Source organism: Chrysemys picta, chromosome 1 (assembly GCF_011386835.1).
Source record: "Chrysemys picta bellii isolate R12L10 chromosome 1, ASM1138683v2, whole genome shotgun sequence".
Lineage (NCBI taxonomy): Eukaryota > Metazoa > Chordata > Testudines > Emydidae > Chrysemys > Chrysemys picta.
This window is the reverse complement of record NC_088791.1, coordinates 111,055,715-111,070,825: the sequence shown is the minus strand read 5'-3', so window position 1 is coordinate 111,070,825 and position 15,111 is coordinate 111,055,715. Positions and strand designations below refer to the sequence as shown.

At 43.9% G+C, this 15,111-nt stretch overlaps 1 protein-coding gene across 12 annotated transcripts in view; it reads right to left on the bottom strand.

Moving 5' to 3' along the window:
- Positions 1-2,738: 2,738 nt before the first annotated feature.
- Positions 2,739-15,111, bottom strand: part of WNK1 (WNK lysine deficient protein kinase 1) — a 167,224-nt gene continuing 154,851 nt past the window's right edge. For 5 of the 12 annotated variants that reach the window (XM_065582293.1, XM_065582326.1, XM_042849665.2 and 2 more), the window contains 3 exons: positions 14,226-14,267; positions 6,150-6,337; positions 2,739-5,834 (listed from right to left, as the gene is read on the bottom strand). In XM_065582293.1, the coding sequence (XP_065438365.1) occupies positions 5,520-5,834; positions 6,150-6,337; positions 14,226-14,267 (545 nt within the window). In that variant the 3' untranslated portion in view covers positions 2,739-5,519. The remainder of the gene's footprint in view (positions 5,835-6,149; positions 6,338-14,225; positions 14,268-15,111) is intronic. The other 7 variants (XM_065582304.1, XM_065582315.1, XM_065582338.1 and 4 more) reach the window with 3 other exon arrangements.

Sequence of the window (15,111 nt, the reverse complement as noted above, 5' to 3'; positions counted from 1 at the left end):
CTGTTACAGTAACACCTCATGGTTTAATGCAACTCAGAGTTAACTCACTTCTGTCTTCCTGAAGAAGAAAGCAAGTCTGTACCATAACTTTACAAGTGAAACTGAAAACTCAATCCCTAACCAAGATGTCAAATCCCATTTTATAATTCTGAAATCTACAGTAATCAGAGAATCTAAAATAACTAATGTATTTAGACAGCAGTAATGTGAAGAGAGCAATACTGACAATCAGTGGCATGAGTTTACACCTCTAAGAGGTAGGCAGAAGGGACAACAAACAGCTGTAGAGCAAGGTGGTTATCACCCTCTCTCATACCTTCATTCTCACTGGAAGTGCAGCTGTGGTTAATTCTGAGCCCTTAGCACTTGACCAATAAGAGGTAAATGAAAAAGAGCAACCTTTGAGTAAGGAGGAAGACCAGGTTAAAACCAAAAATCAGTCTAGCTTAGTTAAAAGGGAAGATTACTCTCCTAAAGTGACAAGGTGTAAAAGTGATCAGATGCTTCAATTCCAGTTGAAGGGGGGGAAAGGAGTATCACTAGCCTAAATGGGATGAACTTAAATTTCCAATCATAGTAACATTAGTGCCATATGTGAAACAGTAACTTGTCCAGCAATAATACAAGTACAGGAACAATGCTATAATAAGCCAGTGGGAGAAGAGGTTGAGCAGTCCATCTTTCTACCTCATGTCATTTATGCATATGTGAATAATTTGGACTGATTTAGTGAGTGCTTTGTGCTCCTCTGCCCCGCAGCTGCTCCCATTACACATTTCTCCTTTCAATATCTACCCATCCTCATGGTTCTCTCCCACACATACTTCCTACCTCTCAAAAGCAGTAAGTTTCCAGCAGGAAACTAGTTGTAGGAGTGAGTACAGGCAAATGTCTTCAGTGGCCCACACTTTACTGGCAGAAGCTCTCTCGCATCCAACACATCTTCCTAGAAAATTCAGCTAATTCTGGAACTCTTTGTAGTTGGCAGTATGTCTATAGAGAATTCATAAAACCTGAGTACAGCTGAAGTTGACCAGTCTTATTTAGCAGTTCACTACTACAGCCTTTCTGGGATCACCACAGCTCTGGGAGGAGAATGCCTGTGTCAACAACAACAAAATCTCAGTATTTGACAATAGTGTGAGTTCACACACCCACACTGTTGAAATAAGACAGCACTTTTGTTAGAAAGGGAACTTGCAGAGAGCACCTGTGGGCAGTGCAAGATTAGCCAAGGAATAGTGTGGTCAACAATAGGAGTTCAACAATGTTCAGAACCTGAGTCTAAGGACCAGGCTCCTGCAACTGTGGTCTGACCCTGGCCACAATACAGGGGTACTGTTGTGATGCAGATATAGAGGGAAGTGTCCCATCTCACTGTATCACCTGTACACCTTGCTCCTCCTTAGAGGACTTTCAGTACGTATTCACAAGACTTGCACTTGCTTGATTTGAGTTCTTACATGACCACAGCTTGAGATGGTATGAATCAAAACAGAAGTCGTTTTTAAAAGGAAATTCACTAATTGTTACAAATGAAGTTTTAGAAAGCCAAAAAAGCTTTCTGCAGCCAAAGCCTCTCCAGAAGACAAATCTTGATTAACAGTGCCTCTTCTGGATCAAATCACTGAAATGCCCACCTAAATCAGGGCCTCAAGGAGGACTGCAGTGAGACACAGAATGAGTCAGCGTATTGTCAGTTTAGCTCCTCAACTCCAGTACCCCCTCCTAGCTCCCACAATGGCTCTTTGAAGAGAGCCCTGAGCAAACAAACAAACAAACAAAAAAACCATCTGCCTTTTGGCAGTAGCCAGAAGTCTTTGGTATAGAATCATTCTGGGCTCTGTTCCAGTAGGTTTCCTCTCTCGCCATTGCTGAGAAGGATGGGGATGGGGCACAGCAACAGAGAAAGAAGAGCAAAACTAACTGCAGAAAGGAGATTTTTCAGATTCATAGACTTTAAGGTCAAAAGAGATCATAATATAGTCTGACCTGCACATTGCAGGCCACAGAACCTCACCCACCCACTCCTATAATAGACCTCTAACCAAATTACTGAAGTCCACAAATCCTGGTTTAAAAGACTTCAAGTTACAGAGAATCCACCATTTGCACTAGTTTAAACCTGCAAGTGACCCATGCCCCATGCTGCAGAGGAAGGCAAAAAACCCCTCAGGGTCTCTGCCAGTCTGACCCAGGAGAAAATTCCTTCCTGACCCCAAATTTGGTGGATCAGTTTGTCTTTCCCACATGCTTAGGGTCTAACCTCTTTTCAGCAGATACAGACTCCTCTTTGGTACAGAAATGCCAAGAGGCAGCATAAAACCTTTAGAAATTAGCTAGTATCCAATTTACAGTAAACTGGGAAACTTGCCAGTTCTCAAAAAAGTTATGAATGAGTATAACCTAAGAAAACAACACCAGGAGAGAGATTCTCATTGCTGCATGTAAAAAAAAATGAATTAGCCTTTGCCTCCCTCAAAGTGGACTCAGGTGTTGTGGAAATTATTTTCTGTATCTACTTATTGTCCCTTCTTGTTCCATACCACTTGGAGAGTCTTTGGTCTGTTAAAGGGCAGATAGTATTGTTACTGATCACTGCTTTTGAGAGGTTTAGGGTCTCAGAGTGGGTTTTAGTATTTTCCTGTGGCGAGGTAACAGGAGCCCATCTGCAGTTAAATACTCCAGGTGACAGGAGAAAGGAGAAGTGGGAACCAGCTGAAAATGAAAACCCACAGTTCAACAAAAGCAGGTTTGGTTTATTTGAATGATTTCATTAAATATTCTACAAAGGTAACAAACTGCAGCACAAAGCGCAATCGTACAAGAAGCGCAATGCCTGGATTTAGTGCAAAACATACAATTAACTACGGCCACGGAAGCCCAAAGTTTGAATTCATTTTATTTGTGTGTATTTTTGTTTTTTACAGTGTACATCGTTAAATAATGTAAAGAAAACATTTGTAATTCAGAAACAGATTTTATGTGGAAAAAAGGTACTCAAAGTGTAATATTAACACAAAATAATTTAACAGTTCAGTAGCATTAGTTTATTCCTCTAGACTTCAGTTATTTCATCCACAGGAGGGAAATCAATGGTAAATAAAACCAGTTCTTGCATAACGTTAAGTGAAAAACCGACCTCAAACTTATTAAATCAAAATAATTAAATAACCATGTGCTGCATTCAGCTGATCATTTCTTCTGCCACGAAGTGTTGCCCCACTCCTGTTACTGCTTTAGCCGTATAATTACTCCATTACACAGAGCATTGTTTTCCCTACCCATACTTGGTGTATTCAGGAGCCTCCTCTCCAGTCATTTTAACCAGAAAGCAGAGGTTTTCTGTTTAATTTTACTAGCAGACATTTTCTCTTCCTCTTCCAACCACACATACACAATGGTGAGACCTTTTATCTCGTTCTGTGGTTCTACAGCGCCTGTGTTATTTACCAAGAATTTAAAAAAAAAAAAATCTACTGAGAAACTGTTAGAACCCAACCCCCTTGCCACTAGCCTCCACCCACAGACTCTTCATTTCCAACCTATATATGCCAGTGGTATCCTGGCTGACAAAGCTGCTGTAAACATCAAAACCAGGTGAAGGGAAAGAAACAGATCCTGTGCGTTTGTTTTCAGAGATAAGAGCAAAACATCCACAGGAAGTATAAACTCCCTAGTTAGACCCCCCACAAGGGAGCAGTGCTCACAGAAAATTCATGTGAGTAAGATTTCCTTGGTGCAGAGACTTCCAGGACACCACTGAGCTACTCCCAAGTACCAGGAAGCAGTACTTTGACCCTTCACAGCTTGTTGCAGCACTACAGAGTAATACTGGTTGGTTGCAGTATTATTACATTGAACAGGGAACCAGTATTTTTCAGTATGAAAAAGGGAAAATGAGTTGAGAAGTAGAAGGTACAATACAGCTACTAAAAGATGGCACAGTTAGTTATGGTCCTGGTACCAGTTTGAATTCTTTAGATTGAACAAAATCATAAGTCCTCTGCATGCTTAAAACAGGGAATTCCTTGATGCCGGCTGTTTCGAGTGCATCCATTGCCGGCAATGGACATCGCACCAGGAAAGTCTACTCCTAGCACGAATGGATACAAAAAAAAAAAAAAAAAAAAAAGGTAAGAAAAGCAATCCCAGCAGATAACTCCATCCCCCTAAGGGTAATGGCTCCACCTCCATACACACCCTCACCTAGCCACTTTCCATATCACAGCTTAATAGTCAAAACACTTTTAAAGTTGAACTTCTCCAAAATATGCACTTTCTTCCCATCCTCTGTTCTGATCCAGCCCTCTTAAGGCTCTAGGCAGTATTTGTTAGTTTCATTTCAGGTTCCTCTTCCCCCTCTATCACTTCTGCCTATCACCCCTTGTTACACTAGCACTGTGCCATCAACTTCTTACTCTGTCAACATGGACAGGTTTCCCCATCACCCAAAGCTCTGTTCCAACCTACAGCCTCAATGGCTCTCCCTCCTTCCAACACCTACCCTATCGAAGTTACAGTAGGACTATATATAGTCTATATATATAGTTAACCCTTTGGTATCTCAGTCACTAGGTACAAAATAGTCCATTCTTCCCTTAACTTGCTCTCTGACCAGCTGGGACCTGCTGAGAAAGCGATGCTAACTGCAGAAGCAATAAAAGTCCAAGGCACTAAAATATCCAGCAAGCATACTGGGAGAACAGACAAGTATTCAAGTACATTAATTTATACAATTTTACATTCACATTTATCTAATACAATGAAAATACAAAGGAAAAAGTTAAAGTGTCTCCAATAAGTATAGGATATAGCTAGCTTTTTTTCCATTTTTAATTTTTAACTTTTTTTAACCCTCTATTTTCCACTCATTTTTAAACTACTGTTGTCCAACAACATTTATATATCACAGTGTTTCCACATCAAAACTGATGGTAAGTACATGTCCGCAGGGAACTTTTTAAAATTTATTTTTAAACAATTTAAATTGCTCTAATGCTGCAGTCAAAGCTGTTAATATCTTTTACTTAAAGCAGTAATGACCTATCTCTCCAAGCATGGGCTGCACTGCAAGTCCATTTGTGTGTCTTACCACTCAGGAGGTAAGGATGATTGTTTGGGGGAGAGGAGGGAGATTTGGACAGCTTCTCTCCTGGCCTTGATTCTTCAGGGAAGATGAGAAGTGTGTTAAAACCTCATGCTAAGAGCAAACTCTCCATCTCAGCACATGTGGATTCAGACTCAAACCGAAGTACTTTTACAGTGAGATCACACTGATCCAGTGACTTCTATCTTCATTGCTCAGCTTATACAAGAGCAGGAGTGTTCATGCTCATCACCCTCCTCCCCCTTCAGAAATGGAGAAACTCTCCTTACCGAGAGCTGACAGCAATGGTTGGAAAAGGGAAGCTCATTCCCATTCTGGCAGAAATAGCCAGTTCAGTGCAGCACTAGTAGCCCTAACTCCCTCCCCATCTCCTGTCCCAAGTTCTACCCAGCAGAGTCTCTGGGTCTGGCTAAGTGGTCCGAAGGTTGGAGCCTGGGGGGTTGCTGATGGATTTCTGCAAGTTGCTGATGTTGAAGCTTTGCAAAGAGGCAGCTCCTACAGGCTGGAATTGACCAAGGGGTGGTTGTGCTGGACTACCTGTCCCACTCCAGGGAGCTGCAAAGGGCGCGGCTGGGTAACCGTACTGCTGTGGAGGGCACATAGCCTTTGTGAAGTGACCTAGAGAGGTAGCTGATGCTGCAGAGATAGGAGTAGCACCCAGGGAGGATGACATAGAAATACATAGCTGGCTTGGTGCTGAGAACTTTCTTGCCATTCCAGGGCCCTGAAAGAAAACCCAGCCCCCAAGAGAAGTTATTTAAGTGTGGCTGAAGCAGTTCCCCTCTATCCACAGCCCCTTCCATGTAACTGAGTTAAATGGGTGCTTCTCAAAAGACATCATGACTCTCCCCACTCTAGTGCCTGAAGAACAGGTGGCAGGAGCCCTCCACATGTAAGCTATGGCTCATTCCCTCCTAGAGCACTATTTTGGCCTGGCTACATGGAAACTCTTCTTTACATATGTGTTTTGATACTCCGATAAATTAGGTTAGCAGTGACAGCTCTCCATCCATGCATGTTCAAGCAGGAAATATCTTACCTCATAGTTGCTATGCCCCTTGCCACCTCTCTTTCCTGAGAGGTTCATAGCATCACGGGCCCAGTTGTCTACCAACTTGTGCAGGTCATCTGTGAAAGTCCCTTTCCGGCTCGAAGTTATGGCAGGAGGCTGAGATTGGGTTGCCTGGCTGTTCACTGTACCCCCAACTGTGTTGGTGCTGCTGGTCCCTAAAATTACAAAGACAACAACAACAGAATCAAAAGCCAGGTTACAACTAGTTTTCTAGGAAGTTTAGGAATTATGACAATAGCGGAATAATACAGAGCCAGAGTTTAAAAGCCATGCACATGAATTCTACATTTCGATTCTAGGACATGTTGAAGGGGGAATTTAGAAGGGCTCATTTAGCTATTTTCTCAGATTAAAGGTATTTTGTAGATGTGTTTGTTTCACAAGAAGTGCTGCAAGTAGCAGTCGTGTAGGAATTGAGCGGCTGCTGCCCACGTCAGGCTCCTCTTTTGGCAGTGAGGGAGGAGGGAAGATTGGGTTTCATATTAAGTGGCAGCATTCGTGATGAATAGCTGCTCGCTTCCCCGGCACCATGTTTTTTAAAAAAACGAGTAACAGCTACTGGTTGAGCACAGTTCATTTCCAACTCTGCCCACCGGATACAGAAGCAGAGTAAGAAGCAGTACGGTCAGCACAGCTAGCTGCTCTGTAACTCTGCAGGATGCAGAATGCACCAGGAACTCAGTTTGTGTGAAGAGAACATCGGGCTGAAAGTGAGACACTGCAGGCCCTATTGCACTCAATAACTACAGGACTCATGTCCAATGGGATAGTGCACACAGATCCCTACGATATCCATCAGGCAGCGACTGCAGTATGCAGGGCAGCCTACACTTCAAAAACAAACCAACTCCCCACACACACACACACACCCCGAAAAAACCCAACGTTCTTTGGTGCGTTCCAGGAAATCTTTTTTGCCATCGTGATCAGATTCGCCATTCAGAGCAGCAAGCATTCCATGTGAAAACAGCAAATTCAGTTTGCTGTTGGAGAACAGAGAACATACATGGAGAAACTATTTTATTCACATGTTGACTAAGAATAAAGGAGTCCACATAATGCTGAAAAACTGGATTGTTATTGGCTGGATAAAGAGTCATCGTTTGCTGGTGAACCCACAGACTAACTGCTGCTAGATAAACCCATAGCAAACTTAAGGTAAAATCTTACCATTTTGAGGGTAAAAGGATAGTCCAAAACAGTGGGAATATCCACTGTCTGGTGGAGATGTATGGTTTTGCTGGGCCCAGACAGAGAAACATTTCCACTTGGCTAGGTAACATTTTCTGGTGTTTTTTTCTGCTATTAAGAATGATTTTCACCACTTCAGAGAAGGAATGTTCTAGGTGCGACACCAATCCAAATACCAAGCCATGAGATGAAGAGCATCTGGGGTGGGATGCCTTACCCTACCACTTTTCTGGGTCAAGAGATCCAGAAAAGTCCAAATGCTGTTAAGTGGAGAGGATGACATTTGAAGGAGGCTTGGAAACCCAAATTGTTCAGGCCATCTTGGGTGATGGAGGATGACTTGTGCCCCATCTAGTCAAATTTCCCATAGAACTCAAGGCAGTAGCGGGATGGAAGGGAAGGCATAGCTGAAGTGATCTGTCGACAGGATGAGGAGTGCATCACTTCTGGAGTACTGACCTTGGGTTCCTCTGAAGCAGTACATTTTGTACTTCCTGACAGGTTGGGGAGCCCACATGGTCAGGTTTCAAGTGGGGGCTCCCCACTGAGTGAAGATACTGTTTACTACTGAATTTTGTAACTCCCCCTTGTGATCAGTGGTGAAATGCCTGCTGACACTGTCTGCCAGTGAATTCTGGATGCCCAGGAGGTACATTGCCAATAGGGTGATGTGGTTCTGTATACACCAGTTCCATAAGTTGACCGCTTGTATGTACAGGGGCAAGGAACATACCCTCCCCATTTGTTCATATAGGAAATGGTAGTTATGTTGTCCGACCTTATGAGGACGTACTGAGATTGTATGAATGGTAGAAATGCTTTTAGCAAGCCTCCCATACTGATCTCAGTTCCAAAAGACTGATGTGCATTCTAGCTTCTTGAAACGTCCAAGTGGAACAAATTGCCTAGGGAGGTTGTGGAATCTCCGTCTCTGGAGATATTTAAGAGTAGGTTAGATAAATGTCTATCAGGGATGGTCTAGACAGTATTTGGTCCTGCCATGCGGGCAGGGGACTGGACTCGATGACCTCTCGAGGTCCCTTCCAGTCCTATAATCTATGAATCTATGAATGTGTGATCACCCATGTGGGCTCCCCAACCTATCAGGGAGGCGTCTATTTATGGTTGGGTGTAGGTGATTAACACTGTGGGATTCATGCTGTACTTGCTCGGTGTATATGCTGTTGGGAGCAAAGCTTTCAGGCAACAAAGGTGGAGTCAGGTGACTAAGATTATGCAAGTATATAACTCCACATAGCCCAGGAGAGTAAGGCACATCTGAACTGATGTTCGAGATTTGCATGTAGCCAGGTCTATGAGAGCACCCATGGCGCAAAATCGGTCAGTGATGAAGTAGGCCCTTTCCTTGATTAAATCCAGTGTTGCTCCTCTAAATTCTATGGTCTGTGTCGGAGACAAGGTAGACTTTTTCATGTTTACACAGATTCCCAGGGATGCTAGAAGCTGGAGCAGCAACGAAGTTGATGTTAACACTTCCAGGCAAGACCTACTGGTTAGAAACCAGTTATCCAAATACGTGAGGATGGCAGAGCCATCTTGTCTACACTGAGCTGCTATTATTGAGAAAACTTTTGTGAAGACTCTGGGAGCAATTGTGAGCCCAAATTGGAGCACCCTGTATTGACAGTAGTAGGGATCCACCACAAACCTAGGGAATCATCTGTGAGAGGGGTAAATAGCCACATGAAAGTAATGTCTTTCATTTCAAGAGCTAAGGTGGGTGAAGTAATATCCTTTACTGGACTAACTTCAGTTGGTGAGAGACAAGATTTTAAGCTTACATAGAGCTATGTAAGCTCAAAAGCTTGTCTCTCACCAACCAAAGTTGGTCCAATAAAACATACTATCTCACCAACCTTGTCATTCTAATATCCTGGGACCAGTACAGCTAAAATACTGCATATATCAAGAGCTGAGAACCATGTTGAGGGATGGTATTATCAGCATTAATATAACCATGCGGAATTTTAGGTTGAGAATGGGTCTTCAGCCTCCTTTCTTCTTGGGGACTAGTATACTTTGAACAGAACCCATTTCCTTGATGTTGAGGTGGGATGCTACATTTCTCCTCATTGGGGGGAAAAATCCTGTATTTTCTGACAACTCCCTATGAGAGTGGTCCTTGAAAAAGCACAGGGAAGGCAGTTTTGGGGGAGGTGGGCAAAGAAACTCAATGGTATAGCTGGAATGGGATGATATCCAGTACAGATTTGTCTGTTATTTAACAGTTTGGGGAAAATTTCACTAGCCATCCGCCTGAAATGAATCTCAGAATCTGGTGGCATCGATATTGGTTCAGAGCTCTCTAGAATCAGGTCAGAAATGTTGGTAGTCATGACTGGAGTGGAAGGCACCAGGTATTTTGGTCTCTACATTCTTTGTTGTTTGCAAGATGGCTCATAGGAGTGTTGATTAAAACGTTGGGGGTAAGGACCTTGATTTTTAAGGCTGTTTGATATTTTCTCTTTGGAGCAGGTGTATAAATACCAGGGAGCGAAGAATTGCCCTAAAGTCTTTCAATAAGTGCAAAGACTCATCCGGTCTTTTCATTAAAGAGATTAGTTTCACCAAATGAGGTCTTCAACTGTGCTCTGAACCTCCATCTTGAGCCCCAAAGACTGTAACCATGATTCCTGCTGCATCACAATGGCAGCTGCCAGGAATCTCTACCATATCAGCCACATCAATTACATCCCACAAAAAGATCCTGCCACCACTCTGCCGTCAATAAGTGCTTGAAATGAGCCCTATCTTCCTGAGGCAGTTTATCCTTAAAGTCTAGAAACTTATGAGCAGTTGAAGGAATATTATTTGGCAAGAAGAGTCTGATAATCTGATCCTAAACTGTAGACTGATAGATGCAACCATCTTTCTCCCCATAAGGTTGAGACATTTGCCTCCTTACCTGCAGGGGTGGTCCTTGGTGCTGTTGTCTGGATCTTTCAGTGGCTGCCTGGACTACCAAGGAGTTCAGAGCAGGGTGTGTAAACAAGAACTCTGTTCCCCTAGTCACGGCAAAGTCTCTGCCCTCTTGTGGGTAAGGGCACAGCTTTAGCTGATTCCAGAATGGCTCCATTGACCAGGAGAGCAACCTGACTGGAGCCCGCAGTTTGGAGGATATCCAGGAGCTTATGATCAGTATCCTGGACTTCCTCTAAAGAGATCTGAAGCTCTTCCTCCATTCTCCATATAAGCTCCTGGAATGGTTTATGATCATCCAGAGGAAACTGAGAGGCTGGAGCGACCACTTCATCAGGTGAGAATGATACCTGTGTTGGAACCAGATTATCTTCCCTTTTTCCATGGACTCAAGGTTTCAGACTGGCCCCTTGGAGGAGAATGGTGGTATGAGTCCCCATTGGAACGGATAGATTCTGGGTAACATGCGTAAGGGTCCCAAGAACCCCAATAAGGGCAGTATGAGGGGTTGAAGCCAGGTTGTGGTGACCTCCAAGGCACTGAGTACCACTGGTCTGAGGAGGAAGATCTTACCTATATAGTCTAGGCTGATTCCAAGAAATTCTCAATCCCCTGTCTGGGCTGAATTTCCCTGGGTGGAGCAGAAGCTGCTTCCACCAGTATATCTGACCCTTCTCAAGATGAAAAGGTCAGATATAGGTCCATCAGCAATGCCAACGGATCCACAGAGAGAAATCCATGGCTAGCGGACAAGACAGGACAGCCTTCTCCCAGAGTCCTAGATTCTCACAGGCACTAATTTCTCTCTAGTGAGAATCAGTCCTGATAACAAGGGAGACTGTGGAACCAGGAGAACGAAGTTATCATCAGCAGTGGTATAAATCAATGATATTTTCAGAAATTGTAATCTGTTATTCCATACCACTGAAGTGGTAGTTGATAGCAGTTCCTTATGGGGCTGTGCCAGTACTGTTAGTGAATGAGTCTCTGACCTGACCGTAACCAATAGTTCCCAATCCTTTGGGTTTTGGTGCTTCGGTTTGGATGGTACTGCAGTCAGTGTTGAGGTTGGAGCAGAGGCTGATACTGAAGGAGTCTTGCTCCCAAGTCTTTTGACTATGCCTATGTGGCTTACGAGGGCCTAACCTCCTATGGCTTGGGCATAAAGGCTCACCTGACGTGGATGGGGGTCATGGAGGGATCTCTCCTCTTCCAGGGTCTAAGAGAGTGTCTGAGGGAGTGCCCCTTACTCTCATGAGGAGGCCCAGTCAAAAGGTGCTTCCCTCCACCCTTCTCTGCACCGGAGTCAGACAAAGAACTAGGAGACATGCTCCTTGTCAACTCTGGCCAACATACGGGAGAGTCTCCCCAGTGTTGGTCTGATTGGAGTCTCATTGCCTGCTTCATAATTTGTTTTTGAAGTCAGAGCTCTTGCCCCTGCTGTGTTAGGCTGGAGAAGGAGTGGCAGATACTGCACTTGGTGGAGATAAGTGCCTCCTCAAGCCAGTCCCACGCCAAGAAGCTTCCCCAGGGTGGGGATTCTAACACTAGCTAACTATAACTCTCAAAAACACAAAAAAAACCCCTAAGAATAATGTAACTTTGAATATATTTACAGGATGAAGAGAAAGGAGAAACTCTGGACACTGTGGAGGATTCCAGCTCAGGCCTTGTGGCAGTAAATGAACCAGAGAGGCAGGAGGTCAGTCTGCCATGTCTCTTATACACTGGGCGCAGATCGTGAAGAGAGTGGAGGCACAAGTGCAGACCAATGGACACTACTTGCAAGAACTCTCCAGTTTCAGGCATGTGCACCCCCAGTGGAATGCACAGAGGGTCCAGCACTCAAAGAACCACCATTCTTCCTCAAAATACAGGGAAGATGCTCACCAGTGCTGAATCAGCATACCTTGGACACCTGCCTCTCAACCAGGAGTAAGAGGCTTGCACAACAATTATCGCTGGCTTGCTACTAAGGTTACAACAGGGACAGCATCTGGGATAACCAAGGTGTGCTGAACAGATATGTCCGACAAAAGTTATCAAAAACCTCAGCACCGAAATCACCATCTCACTACTGAACAAGGCTAGAAGCCAAAACCACTACCTGAAACGAATAAAGTGGCTCTCTGTTACTCACTTCCCTAGACATCTCTCTTCAGGACCCTCATACCTGAGAAAGAACATCACCCCCTCCAAATCTCAGCTGGAATGGCTCTTGTTATGATATTGAAGAAGAAAGGCAACATACTCATTACCTGTAGCAACTGAGTAATGTGCTACTAGAGTGAGTAATGCTATCCCCTCTCCCAGTACTGTCTAGAAAACATGAAACCCTCTCCCCACCTATAGTACCTAATAATAGGGGTGTAATCTTTAGGAGCAAGGAGCCCCATGCAGCAATACAGATGAAGGGGGAAGAGAACGGAGGGCCTCTCTGACAAACATGTGGTGGGAGTTCAAAAGGAACAGAGTAACAGGACCATACCGTGTAGTGTGCTAAGGAAACTGACGGAACAATGAGAATCTCAAGCACGTGTAATGTGAAAGGGCCTGGAACAATTATCTGACAAGGCAGCAAAGCAAGTGAAAGGGTGAAGTTGGAACCCACATAAACAGGCAAGAGTGAAAGCAAAAGGTACTTAAGAGGAGGTACCAAAACAGACAGCAAGATAATCACATTCCATAGTCAAGAGTTCATGCAGGAACCAGCACCTCTCAACCCCTTCCTGATGGCCAGTCATCTGCACCCCGCTGCTCGATACATTTATATATTGTATACCCAGTTACATTTTGGTCAGGAATTACAGCTCATACCCCAGTGTCTCCAACCTAATCCACAGACACAGGGTTGGGAGAGACAGGCACATTTAGTCAAGAGACACCAGCGTGTATTCGCTTGTAAACGTGCAATGGGATTTACAAACATTTTGAAATGCTTGCTTTGAGTAGCTTCTGTTGTCTACAAAGTGATTTTGTTAACTAATGAGCACTTGTCTCAGCCTCACAGCCGGGACAGAGTAGGATTGGCCTGTGCTGTAAAACATGAGCTGCTAATACATGGCTCACTTCTTATCAACAGCATTTTATTAAACAGTCTCAGGGATTTTAAATTTGAGAAGTTGGTTATTCTGCTCTAATCCAAACCTAAAGCCATCCAGAAGAGTCTGAAAGGGGAGTGCATAGATTCATGGCATTCAACGGAAACAACCCCCTCCAGTCCTGCTCAGCCACAGCAAACGTCCCAGTTTCTTGTCTGGTGACACAATGAAGGATTTGAAATGAAAACAGACGTCTCCCCTCAGCCTGTTACTCCATCATGCTTTCATTCCCTGCCCCCTTTTATTTCCTCCCTTGGAAACCAGCCTGAGCACCCACCCTCAAAGACAACCTTAGATAATACCAGCACACTTAGATTAGGCATATCTAAACTGTTCCTGTTTTGGGGGCACAGGTTGAAGCCATTTAATGGCTTGTCCTTACCCTTTAAGATCTTGAAGGAGTCTCTGCAATGGAATCAGGAGACAAGAGTAGGCAAACCCCTTCAGCATAGTCATTACAAGCAAATCCTGCTGCACAAAGGGGTAATTTTAGCACATCAGCTCTGCTGTGTGCAACTGATCTTACTTCACAATTCACTGTCATTACCAATCAACAAGGAGTTCCACAGCTAAGCTGAGGGCCAGCAAGCCTCTACAGCACTGAACAGCAGTTCATTTTCCACTGCAAAAATGACTAGGCAGCCAGAACCTATTAACATGTTAACAAAGGAACACATGTTAGAGGGAATAATTGGAATAATTGAGACAGAGACAGATGCTGTGCTGGAGACAGATTCACAGAGGTTAGGCTTCACTGATCAGAGGGAAACTCATGAACAGGGACCAGAAATAACAGAAATAAGATAATTACTACAGAGCTGGTTGCAAGGACAGACTTTTTTCACCATCTTCCCTGAAGCACAAAGAAAGAGTAATTTGTTAAAACAAGAGAAACAGTGAGAAGTGTTTAATATCAGCAAACAACACAAAGCCCAATGAGAAAGAGGAGACGATACAGCTGGACACTGCCACTGGCTGCAGTTACATTGAGAGCCCAGTGGATCTTCTATGGAAATACCCAGACCACAAGCATCATTTGTGCTCTCACACAAAACGAGACTAATATGATTGTTCTTTAAAAGTTCTCTGAAATCTAGTGGTATCTTAAGAATGTTAGGGATGTGCTGGTGTTTAGGGCTGGTACTTATCGATCACTGGCTGTTTACCACAAGAGCAACAGGAAAAAAAAAAAGAAAAAAAAATCTCCCACCTCTATCTGGAAAGGGGAAGTGTCCCTCATGGCTTTCATTTGTTTGAGAATTTGTGGGGCACTCAGAGGATCCAAGCGTGGATCATGTACTCTCACCCTCTGTCACTACATCCCCCTTCCATATTTTCTGAAATGTTAGTGCAACCGTTACAGATAACCCTACTGGGCCTGTACCAATCAGCTCCTCCAGCTGCAGAGTTAAAAGCAGGTTATTGACCAATGCACTGTTTCCTCTTCATTGCTGTTTCTAACGAGGTGTCTTTCCCCCACCCCCCAGAAGTGGCTGAGACAGTATATCAGATTCCAGGAAGCAAGCAACCTGTAAACAAACTGAGCATTCAAGCCAAGCTGCGCTATCGGAAGCATTACCCACTTTTACAGGACAGCTACAATAAACCTTTTAGAAGGTCCATCCACCAATGTCAAATTTCAGGAGTGAAAACAATCCATCCCACCACAGCATAATACCTGCTTCTCAGCAGAGGCT